The sequence below is a fragment of the Onychostoma macrolepis genome, chromosome 06 (assembly GCF_012432095.1).
Source record: "Onychostoma macrolepis isolate SWU-2019 chromosome 06, ASM1243209v1, whole genome shotgun sequence".
Taxonomy (NCBI): Eukaryota; Metazoa; Chordata; class Actinopteri; order Cypriniformes; family Cyprinidae; genus Onychostoma; species Onychostoma macrolepis.
Window position 1 is genome coordinate 7,250,790 of NC_081160.1, and position 12,896 is coordinate 7,263,685.

A 12,896-nucleotide genomic window follows, 5' to 3' on the forward strand; every position below is an offset into this window, starting at 1 on the left:
ATTAAGCTTATCAAAGACTCTCTCTCTCTCTCTCTACTTTAACATTTACAAAAAAGAAAGACCTTTTATTTATAAAAATAATAATAATAATAATAATAAAACTGTTCCGTTTTCGAAACATTACATCAGTGTGCTTTTGGTTAATAAAATCAAATAACATCTTTCTCTTCTTGTCTCTTGGTACCATACCATAACAGCACCATGTGAGTTTCAGTTACTGATGAATTTCCTAACATGGCCTTGGAGGACTTTATGGATTGAATAAACCTTTCAATAGATTTCTAGAAGTTCAGGAGTTCCTAATAATAAAAGCAAGAAAATAAAAACAATGCTTGGAAGAACAAAAAGGAAGTTGAACACTTACATTCATATGCAAAATTATTCAAACCCAATAAATGAAAAGTTTAATATCAGCTTTGTGAATGTATAATGTTAAAATTTCATTGTATCTGTGCCCTGTATGGATTTAACATGGAAAATTTCTGTTGATTCTCTATTATACATGTCTGCATCCTAGCAAGCTTAGGACCAAAGAAAAAAACAAACAAAAAAAACAAATCACTGAGACGTGTGATATTCTTTGATATTTCACATAATAATTTAATTAAAAAAAATTAGAGACACTTAAAAACATCCACTAATTACATATAATAAATTAAAAACACAATACAAACATTGTCATACAGAATTATTTCTTTAGATCAACTCTCAGGGTCTTCTGCAGACTTTCTATGCTGGCATCTAGTGCTGCAAGCCCATCCCTGAAATTCTGCTCATCCTGTGTATTAAACGTGGACCAGGAGTTTATGCTCCAATCAGAGGTTAAAGATTTAATATCACAAGAGGAAAAGGTGTTCTCCGTCACTGAAGGGCGTCCAGTGGATGCTGACTGAACACCCATCCTTAGGCATTGACGGGCATGTTGGGATTGCACCAGCTGACTGTTCAGGCCCTTATTTTTCTGATTTAAATGTAAGGCCATGCCGTGATGATCTGAAATGTAATCTCGGCCATCATTCTTCACATCCTGAACGTGAAGCCCATCTGAGATGTCCAGCTTTTCAAAAGCACGGCCCATATATTTCAGGCTTACATGAGCATCCACATCTTCCCTTTGATTCTTGGATGTTATCAGCTCATTACACTGAGTGAGTGGATTACTGTGAGCAACTCCTGAGGCAAGCTGCACCACTGGAGTCTCTCTTAAAGGGGCAAACGTTCGTTTCTGCTCCTCTAACTGAGCCACATTCTCAGCTATGGTTTCCAGGGTTGGTTTACGTATATATGGAGAGCAGACTGGCACAAAGTTATCTTTTCCACCATCAGTCTGACCAGGAGAGGCAGGTTGTAATGTCTGGGACCTACAGTAAACTCGGCGGGGAGGAGATGCCTGTTCGATGCCCTCCAGGGTCTGAAGGTAGGTCTTCACAGAGTTTGAAAGTTTGTCTGACAAGGCGGTCTCCCTCTGTGCATTTTCATGCAATTCCAGAACACTCTTGGTAAGCTGAGAGTTTGGTTGACGAAGTCCAGCTGATGAGAATATTTGCTGGTGTCTTTTGTATGACTTATCTGCAGATTTCTGTGTGCATGAAATAAAACAGCATTTGATCTACATATTCTGTTATATGCTACATTCTCTAAATTACATTTGAAAGTGTAATTTAATTGTAGTTTAGATGAGTGGCACTCAAGCCAGAATTTAAATTACATCAAGTGGCACAAAGTACAGTATCAAAATTGCTTATTCTACAGTCCACACACAAAAAGGAGGGCTTGTCATGCAACCTGTCCATATTAATATGTCTACTTTGGCTTTTTTTTTTAATCAAGTGACAGATGAATGTTCGTCAAAATAGATTTTGACAGGATACACAGCCTTTAACGTCAACAACAAAAAACAAAACAGAAGCACTTTCTCCTCCCTTTTAATAGTTGATCATCTTAACTATAAACAATTATATGTTTATTTGCATGTAGAATGATTTTTTCACTGCTCTCCATGACTCTATGGGAACATCCCTAACCTATCGGTTTAGATAGTTACCTGATGACTTCCTGCAGTCTGCTGATCTCTGCCTCCCTCTGCTGAAGGCTCAAAGTCAGGTCCATCTTCTCAATCTCATACTTTCCAAGTTTACTTTGGCAACTCTGCATTTCAGCTAATGCCTCACTCACCTCTGTAGGGGTAAGTAACATGACTATTACTCACAGCATATAGAAAAAGGCTTAAAATATGTATGTAAATTTAAAAGCAGTCATGTTTTTTTAACATTAGTGAAATAAAGATATCTTGGAATGTGCAACAAATGTTATAATGCAGTCATACCTGTTAATATAATATCAATATAGTGATTATAAAATCGATTATAAGTTTATTTTTTTAGAAAGAATAGGATAATATAAAAATGCTAGACGGTTAACATAGTTACTATACTATAATTTAAGAAAACTATGAATAAAACCAAATTAACAATATAATATAACAAATACTGACTGAAACGTGATTTAAAGCTAAAAAACAACAGTCTAAAAGAATACTCTTACCCAGTCTTAGCCGGCTGTTCTCTAACTCATACAAGTCTTTGTGCTGCTTCAGGTCACTGTCTTTGTCCTCCATGGCTTTCTGTAGTCTCATGTTCTCCTGTTGCAGATCATCGAGTTCTCTACGGCTCTCATTTAACTGAGTTTGTAGAGTGAGGTTCAGAGACTGCAATGCAACCACTGTAAAACAACCATGCCAAACAAACACAAATGTTGTTTTCATACATCCACTTGGCTAGAAAATAAAGACTAAATTCTAAGAACATACACATATTTGTACATTTACTCTTTCATCGATTTATTCGTTTCTAAATCAAGCCCTTTATAGACAGCATGAAGCCACTCACCCTCCATGTCACAGGCCTCCGGCCTGTTCCGCCGTTCTGCTCTCTCTTTCTCTAATAGCTGCTGATTGAGTATTCGCAAACGCCTGGGAGTCATGCAAATTAATACAAATTAGACTTGTCAATTGAAGTGTGATTTATTAAGATAAAAATAACATGATGAAAACTTAACATAATTAATCTGCATAATCAAGCTTATGTTCAATGCCAGGCAAATAAAAGAAACAATATATTGACTTCTAAGGTCACTTTTTGTATGCTATTCAATGCTTTTTTTGCCACAGTAAAGACTCTAAATTAACTTGATTTGGAAGCTTTTCTCAACACATACTGATAAATCTGATTAGTGTTTATTTTAGATTAATTGGCATATCATGTAATTTATTTAACTACAGTTTTATGCTCTATTATATTGTATTTTGCAGTAGTTGTTGTTAGTATTCTATACACTCTTCAAGTCGCTGACCTTCGCAGCTGTACATTCTCACTCCTGAGTGGCTGTAGGACGAGTGCGATCTCAGCCTGGATGTTAGTGCTGCCCACCATGACAGGAAGCAGTGAGATGCTCTGCTCCACCTCAGAGATCAGCCGCACAGCGTCACTGTCTGCATGAAAGAATGAACAATAATACCATGTGAAACTAACACACACTCTGCTTATCGGCCAAGTTTCTAGAATCTGCAAAACCAGCAACTCAATCCTTGGGTGATCTGATACTCTGACGGTCCAAAATTTCATTATGTTACAGAAAGTGAATTAGATAACCATCTCAAATTTGAAATTGGGTATCAGCTTTCATTAATCAGATCTAGAGATCAGGACAGAAGGGAAGTATAGAAGGCATCCCTGTAATAAGAGCCAGACAACAACAACATACAGGGAACAAGAGAAATTTTAAAAGTTATGTTCAACAAATGTCTCATTGTTTTTGCCCTGTATACAGTTTTGGAATAAAAAAAGTGTATGTACAGTAGATAACAGAATAATCATTTTTGGGTGAACTATCCCTTTAAGGGTTTTGAGATTTGCTAAATGGAATATGATATGAAAGTATTAAAGATAGATGGAAAGTCAAAGGAAGGAAAAGAAAAGAAATGTAATCAAATATGCTCACCCTGATTAGCAACTAAAGTCTTCAGCTCTCCCAGCAGATATTTAACAGTCAGCACTTTCTGTGCGGTTTTCTCTGGACTGGTGGGTTTGGCATTGTGACTTAGAACTGTTAATTTCTCATGGCTGGTCTCACAGCTGATGTCTCTGACAGGTGTAGTGTCCATCCCATCTTTTTTGTCATCCTCTCCGTTAGTATCACCCTCTTTTGAACTTTCTTTAGAACAGATCTCCTGCTCCTGGTCATTGCAAATAATAAGTACTGGTCTATTTGGATCAGGTTGAGGCTGGCTGACCTGGGGCTGGTTGGGCAACTGTGTTGTTAGCACTGTAGATGAGGGACAGGTTGAGGATCCAGTGGATGATGCCAAAGGGGCACTTGGCTCTACAGATCCCATCTGATGATGAACACTGCAGATTGGGCCAGTGATTACAGGTAACCCATGCCCTACTGGAGTGCAGGATCCATTCTGTACAGGAGATACAGGAACTGGAGACTGCTGTTGGACTGCAGGAGGCATGGAGAAAGAAGCACACCCATGAGGGCAGGATGAGGTGGCAGCACTCATGGCCCTCAACTGATCAAACTCCCCAGATGAGATACCACTGCTCAGCACACACTTTGAAGAACACTGAACAACAGGGAAAGACAAAAAATGAGAGTTAAGACAAGTAGGGAGTTAAAAAGTGTCAGTGTAAAATAAATAAATAAATCAAATACAGGAAACAAACAGGAAAACACAGAGTGAGAGAGGAAAAGCACCTATATTATTAGAACCATCGATTAAAGTGCTAATACAGTACAATTAGGTAAATTAAACAATTTTACACATACAGCATGTGTATTCAATAATGAGGAATAATCTGTCCCAAGAAAGTTACCAGGACCATTCAAAAGTTTGAGGTCAAGTTTAATGCTTTAAGATTAATACTTTTACCCAGCAAGTATGAATTCAATTAATAAAACATGAAAGTAAAGACTTTCACATTATTACAAAATATTACTATTTCAATTAAACGCTGCTTTTTTGAATTTTCTAATCATCAGAGAATTTAATTCTTGAAATGTATCACGGCTGTTTCATGGTTGAACACTGATAATACAAAATGTTTCTTGAACACCAAATTAGCATATTGTTACATTTCTTTATCTTAAATTATTTTAATCTTTAATTAATTAAGTGTTATTTGTATAGTTTCTGAAGGATCATGCAACACTGAAGACTGGAGAACCTGCCGTTAAAAATTCAGCTTTTCTATCACAGGAATAAAATATATTAAAATAGAAAACATTATATTATTTTGAATTATAATAATAATAATAATATTTCCCAGTATTACTGTTTTTTTTTTTTTTTTTTTTAGAAAATGCAGCCTTGGTGAGCATTAAAGAGACTTATTTGGGAAAAAAATAGAATGGCATTGTAAGTCTGACACATATGAACAGTACATAGGCCAGAAAGTTAGTGTAGACTATGCAAATGTTATCTGTGAGAAATTCTGTGGGGATAGATTTTGTCATTAATTTATATATATATACAGGTGCTGGTCATATAATTAGAATATCATCAAAAAGTTGATTTATTTCACTAATTCCATTCAAAAAGTGAAACTTGTATATTATATTCATTCATTACACACAGACTGATATATATTAAATGTTTATTTCTTTTAATTTTGATGATTAGAGCTTACAGCTCATGAAAGTCAAAAATCAATATCTCAAAATATTAGAATATTACTTAAGACCAATACAAAGAAAGGATTTTTAGAAATCTTGGCCAACTGAAAAGTATGAAAATGAAAAGTATGAGCATGTACAGCACTCAATACTTAGTTGGGGCTCCTTTTGCCTGAATTACTGCAGCAATGCGGCGTGGCATGGAGTCGATCAGTCTGTGGCACTGCTCAGGTGTTATGAGAGCCCAGGTTGCTCTGATAGTGGCCTTCAGCTCATCTGCATTGTTGGGTCTGGTGTCTCTCATCTTCCTCTTGACAATACCCCATAGATTCTCTATGGGGTTCAGGTCAGGCGAGTTTGCTGGCCAATCAAGCACGGTAACACTATGGTCATTGAACCAGCTTTTGGCACCTTTGGCAGTGTGGGCAGGTGCCAAGTCCTGCTGGAAAATGAAATCAGCATCTCCATAAAGCTTGTCAACAGAAGGAAGCATGAAGTGCTCTAAAATTTCCTGGTAGATGGCTGCGTTGACTGTGAACATCAGAAAACACAGTGGACCAACACCAGCAGATGACATGGCAGCCCAAATCATCACTGACTGTGGAAACTTCACACTGGACTTCAAGCAACATGGATTCTGTGCCTCTCCACTCTTCCTTCAGACTCTGGGACCATGATTTCCAAATGAAATGTAAAATTTACTTTCATCTGAAAAGAGGACTTTGGACCACTGAGCAACAGTCCAGTTCTTTTCTCCACAGCCCAGGTAAGATGCTTCTGGCGTTGTCTCTGGTTCAGAAGTGGCTTGGTAGCCCTTTTCCTGAAGGCGTCTGAGCGTGGTGACTCTTGATGCACTGACTCCAGCTTCAGTTCTCTCCTTGTGAAGCTCTCCCAAGTGTTTGAATCGGCTTTGCTTGACTGTATTCTCAAGCTTGCGGTCATCCCTGTTGCTTGTGCACCTTTTCCTACCCAAATTCTTCCTTCCAGTCAACTTTGCATTTAATATGCTTTGATACAGCACTCTGTAAACAGCCACACCTTTCAGTAATGACCTTCTGTGACTTACCCTCTTTGTGGAGGGTGTCAATGTTCGTCTTCTGGATCATTGCCAAATCAGCAGTCTTCCCCATTATTGTGGTTTCAAAGAACAAGAGATACCCAGAATTTATACTGTAGGGATGGTCATTTATTGAAACTCAAATGTAAATATTCTAATATTTTGAGATACTGATTTTTGACTTTCATGAGCTGTAAGCTCTAATCATCAAAATTAAAAGAAATAAACATTTGAAATATATTAGTCTGTGTGTAATGAATGAATATAATATACAAGTTTCACTTTTTGAATGGAATTAGTGAAATAAATCAACTTTTGATGATATTCTAATTATATGACCAGCACCTATATATATATATATATATATATATATATATATATATATATATATATATATATATATATATATATATATATATATATATATATATATATATATATATATATATATATACACACACACACACACACACACACACATATACATATACATATACAACAGCTCTCATTGTTTGCATAGTGGATTATAGTGCAGTAAACATACAGGTTCACTGTGAGCTGATCCAGGTCTCCGAGGGCTCAGTGCAGGTGTGGATGTAGTCAGCCGACAGTTAAATACAGTGGATTTGTGAACCTGACCTGCAAACAGAGAGAGGAAACATAAATTACATTTTCATTTACTAATTATATGTACTACGTTAGAGTCATTATTCTGTGTATTACCCGAAGATGGAATATTACAGCTAGCAGCAGGCTGAGAGTAGGCCAGTGGAAGTGAGTTTTGCTGTTCATGTTCTGCTTGCGTTACAGGGGTCAGTCCTGAAGGACAATCCTGTGACACTTGTGCCCATCTGATGCCAGGGTTCTGATCACGACGCCCTGCTGAACTCAGGTGACAACTGGCAGATGGAACTGTCTTCTGCACTGGAGCTACAGGAAGAGAAAAACAATATGTTGTGACCTTGAAGTACATGTGCTTCTGAAAATGACTTTAACTAAAAATAATCACCTGTTTCTACAGTGGCATTCACACAAATTGTACTAGGGATTTTACATCAAAGGATGGAAATGAAATAGGAAGACTGACAAATGCGTCACATTTAAAAAAAATTTTTATAAGTTCTTGTAGAACTTGTTTTGGTAAGATGAAAAGGGTAAAAAATATTTGAGGACATTACCTGGCTTTTTGTTTGCATGTATAGCTGTGTTTGTCTTCTTCCCATGCCTTTTCTTGTCAATTTCCATTTTTCTTGACAAATTTTTGGGTTTGGATTTGAAGGTGCAGGTTTTTGTTCCCTGTGGTTTGGGCTTTGATTCTGTTGTGTGAAGATTATTGATCTCATCACTACTCAAATGCTAAACATAGAAAATGTATGGATTTTGTAAATACAATACCTGCTTGTTCAGCTTGAAGTATCCCATTGAGTAAAGCAGCACATCGGTCGAGTCCCTTGTGCATCGTTGTCACCTGGATGCAATGTTCAATGTGAAAGAATGTCACAGAAGCTTAAAATGTATTATACCGATTTTCAGTTCTGTTCAGTTTATACACTACTTCTAGTATGTGGCTGCTTTACCTGATCTTCAGAGTCTGTAGAATAAAGAGAATATGCTGGTTCAAGAGGAGGAACACATCTCCCAGCAACCCTAAACCAGTCGACACCATTACTGTATGTTAAATGTTTGTTTCAAATATTTAGAAGCGTCTAAATTCATACAGTTTGTTACCTTTTCTTGTGCATCTGTCCACGTCCAGAGGCTGTCAGTCTGCCTGATGAGATCACCTGCAATACATAATTTGCTTAGTGATAAAACAAAACCATGTACAATAACTTATATAATATATATTAATAAAAGATATATAATAGCTTGCAACCACTACCTTTGATCTTGATACTCCCTGTCTTGCCATATTTGATTAAGTCTGCAAAATTCACCAACCAAGCAGCAAATATTTATTCATCATGACCGTATAGGTCTAATAATGGTTTGCCATTGCTTGTGTTTATTACGTGAATTAACTTCAAAACCGTAAAGACCAAATGTCAAAACAAACTGCACTCATCTAAAAACTAAGGAATGAAAAGCAAAACAAACCGCTTCTGTAACAATCACCACCAGTAGTTCAGTTTGCGTTCAAAACGGAAGCGGAGTGCCGTGGACAAATAGGAAAACAGTCAGTTTTAATCAGTGGATTTCATTGGTGGATTACGGGGGAAAAAATTCAAACCTGTCATCTATTGGTCTCGGCCTTTGTCAATCAAATGAGCACTAGCCACTCAGATTCCTCAGGCTTAGCCAACGCCCATTACGGCTTCAGACGCCAAAAAGGTGTTTCTATGGAGATGGAATGGCAGAATAATCAGTCTATCTGATATTTCGCGGTTCTGTAAAATGATATTCCCGCGTGTCAGTTCTAGAATTAACCTCCTTTTTTTTTCTATTTTTTGTTTTTTTAAATAAAACATGCATACAGTAAGTTAAATAACTTATTTTATTTTTATTTTCAGTATCTTAAATAGTCAATATGTTAGCACAAGTAGGCTCATGTAGTTTTCATTTAATTCTAGTGAAATGAAATCGGTCAGCATAAGTGGTCCACCATATTTGTTAATCAGAAAATATTGAGCACATGTCAGAGAGCAGAGTGCTGAATACCCTGCTGTATTACATCCAGTCTTGTGAGAGAACAAGAAAGCTAAAAACCCTGAACGCTATTTTTGACTGGGGTGTTTATTGCCTCCTGGGTAATGGGTAGATGAGGTTTCAGTCTGTTCTCTTCCTCTCGTTATCCCATTAAATTCTCATCCAAAACACACTTTACCACAATTGATGAAATTAGACACCCTCACCATACCATATGCCTTCCTGTGGTGAAAGAAATGAAAGAAATCATAGAGACTTTCAGAAGGGAAAGGTGACCACAAACTAGCCATAAACCGATTTATTAGACAAAAAAAATAATGAATCAGGATAAAGTTTTTATGGATTTAATTGGATTGTTTATAATGTTAGGCCTATCTGTCTTTGAACAACTACATCTGTAAAATGCACTTATATATAGGCTATTTTAGAGATGTTTATATTATATAAGGTATCCAGAACATGGGTCTGAGAAATCTCTCTCTGTCAGATAGATGCTACAGGTCACAGAACATCTCAAATGGCAAACATACACCAGAGCTCACACAGGGTCATTGTTCATGGCATTTCTATATATTATTATTTGATTTGATGTAAATCATGAATTCACTTGTATATGTTTTATTCAGATTCAGCTGCAATTCAGAGTCAAGAATAGGATCACCTTTGCATGCACAGGAGTGAAAATTTCGGGTTTGAGATCCATTAAATCAAGCATAGCGAGCACTTCTCTCACTGGCAGAGGGTTTCATTAGACCACTGCTCTGAAGATCTCATTCTCACAAACTTTCCCATGCATACTCTTAAGAATATAAATTCTTCCTTATGAATGTTTGATGACCTATAGATTTGTGTTCTGCTTTCTCAGCAGGTTAAGTAAATCTACATAAAGTGATGTGAAGCTGTTCGTTTTGATCCTCACAGCGCTGCCTACTCAATTATGATTTCCAGATGGGTTTTGATGACATCCTTCTGGAGGGATGATCACCTGCCTCAGTGTAAGAGCCATTAAAGAGCTAGCCTACACAAAGAATCAAGGTTAATTTAATAATAGCAAAATTAGACAAATAAAGTATTGCTACTAGAACACTGCATGCTTTCAACTGAATTGCTTGCACACAGAATAACAAAAAAGTGAATAAATGTGTATATGTTGTTGAATCGTTCCTTCTAAGAACCACTATGAAAATATATTTCCTCAAGAGGGCGGTATTTCACCATCTGCGAGCACGTTTTCCTCACAGTCTCAATCTTTCAAAGAAAGCGTGTGTCTGCCATTGAATTTAAGTTATGTAGAAGACCGGTTAATCATTTTAATATTATCTTACAAATCAGCAAGTCATGCGGTAATACAATCATTCAGTATGTCGGCATTTGTTTTCGCAGATGTTGAATTCACCCTGTGCAAAATCTGAATCACAGGAAGACCAAATTTCCTGGTTAGAGTCGACAGGGCTATTTAACTTCCAGAAACAACACAATTGTGCCCACGTTCAAGCATACTTTTGATTTCTAAATAAACATTCTCATTCGTAAGGGGGACAGTAGTGCTACTGGCACATTCTAACCAAACTAAATAATAGCCTATTGTTACAACCAGACAAAGTTTTTATAGACTGTACTAAGAACTCGATGATAGGCCCTACAAGTGACACAGTGAGACAATACAGTAATATTATGTGTACGTTACTTATAAGAATAATCATTCAAATGTCTCTTTTATAGGCCTACAGGTTATTTCCTGTTAATTTGAGGAACAATGTAGGCAACTCGAACTAATGTCTCTGTTTGCATGGAGCAGGGGAGAGCTAGGAAGTGTTTTATTACAGTATTATTTATTTATTTATTTGTGCTAATTTTAAGTGGAGTTGTGTGGTTTTGCCTCCAGCACTTATGAGCGTTTTTCGCTTTAAACAAAGCACTCGGAGCAGGGTTTCTCAGCAGCCAGCGGAGAGCGGAAAATGGAACACCTGGAGTGGATTTCGAGCTTGGATTTGGAGTCGAGAGGGGAAATCTAGCTCCGCTCCACTCATATGTGCTCCAGACCATGAAGCTTTGGTTTCTTTTTTTGGAACCATTTTCGTTCATGACTAAAAAAAAGAACGATATTAATTGTTTATAATTTTTTATTTTTTATTTTTTTTAAATTAAGCAATGTAATTCCTTAATATAATACATATTATATAATAAATGTAGCCTATTATATAGTGTAAAAAATCTATAAGTTCTCACTATTTGTGTGATATTGTTTAAATCTATTTTTAAAAATTATAATTTCACAGAATATCTACTAATGTTATTTTTAAAGAATAACATGACCAACGTTTTATTTAAACAACGATATTCAGTGAACAAATAACCACTCTGCAAATAAGTTTTAAAGGGGGTTCCAATTATAAAAGCATCCTAACAGACCGCGATTCTAATTAGTAAGCATCCCTTTAACAGGACCGTATGGTGATGGTTTGGGTTCTCCGGCCTCTTGAAAAATACACACACCCCATTATTAGGAAGCGCTTGAGCGCATCAGGAGGACAGATTGGTCCAGTTCTCCACGCTGCACCACAATAAAGAACCCCTTTCGCGCTAGAACGATTGTATATACCTCTGTAACAGTCGTTGCATTAGCTGCATTGTTTCATCTGTAATAGTGGGAGGCTGGAGCATATCGTGGGAGGCAGTTTGCGGTTCGCTCGGTCAGTGTAGGGGAGCGCTGCCATTATATCCACTGGGTTGTGCGAGACATCGAACGGATGGAGGAATATACCACGGGTGAAGGAGGAACGGATGAATAAGGGATTTTAAGAGACCTGCATTATCATTGCATACGCGTTTTTTTACGGCTCTCTCTGTTGGGGTTCCCCCAGCCGTTGTCTTGCAGAGGCGGGTAGGCTTTAAACAATAGCGCCCCGAGGAGCGCTGGATACAGTATCGCTGAGCGCAGAACCTCGGGCATCATCATCATCATCATCATCATTCACTACTACAAGCGTTCACCAATGGAGACGGCCACGCGCTCTAGTGTTCTTCACACATAGATTACAAAGATCCGTAGGTGTAAAATCCGACCATCATCATAACCATCATCCGTGGAAACGTACCCTGCAATGATGAATTCTGCCGAGGCGGCTGAGGAAGGACCGAACGATCCAGATACGGAGCCGTTTTTCAAAACAGGTAGTCTTATTATATGCTTTTGTTACATTGGATGTCAATGAGTTTATTTTACTCACTAGGTGCATCCATCCGCACACACACTTAGAGGTTGCATTACAGAGTTAAAGAGCATTAGAAGCTGTCAGATGTGTTCCATTATGTCCGAATGGCATAATTTAGCGGTCTGGATGTGCATCGCACACCCTTCACATATAGGCTATTGCATACATCGAGCCTGTGATGCATATGTGTGATAAAACTGCCATATTCCTGAAAAGCCTGTGTGTGATGTTCATACGTGCTGTGGCACGTTCAACGCCCTTACATTGTATGTCTGGCTCATTGTGCACAAGAGCAAGGAACC

At 37.4% G+C, this 12,896-nt stretch overlaps 2 protein-coding genes across 4 annotated transcripts in view; one reads left to right on the forward strand and one right to left on the reverse strand.

The window, feature by feature from the left end:
- Nucleotides 1–510: 510 nt before the first annotated feature.
- ccdc14 (coiled-coil domain containing 14) lies at nucleotides 511–8,882 on the reverse strand. The gene is given in 13 exon segments (XM_058779079.1): nucleotides 511–1,583; nucleotides 2,039–2,177; nucleotides 2,545–2,721; nucleotides 2,889–2,971; nucleotides 3,352–3,490; nucleotides 4,000–4,627; nucleotides 7,278–7,372; nucleotides 7,457–7,663; nucleotides 7,912–8,049; nucleotides 8,129–8,201; nucleotides 8,311–8,380; nucleotides 8,462–8,517; nucleotides 8,616–8,882. Coding segments are annotated over 13 exon segments (2,730 nt in total). The 5' UTR covers nucleotides 8,646–8,882; the 3' UTR covers nucleotides 511–688.
- A 1,440-nt stretch (nucleotides 8,883–10,322) lies between these two features.
- Nucleotides 10,323–12,896, forward strand: part of kalrnb (kalirin RhoGEF kinase b) — an 85,668-nt gene continuing 83,094 nt past the window's right edge. The window contains exon 1 of one of the 3 annotated variants that reach the window (XM_058778222.1): nucleotides 10,323–10,374. In XM_058778222.1, the coding sequence (XP_058634205.1) occupies nucleotides 10,338–10,374 (37 nt within the window). In that variant the 5' untranslated portion in view covers nucleotides 10,323–10,337. Of the gene's footprint in view, nucleotides 10,375–11,893; nucleotides 12,554–12,896 lie in introns of those variants that run through there. The other 2 variants (XM_058778223.1, XM_058778221.1) reach the window with 2 other exon arrangements.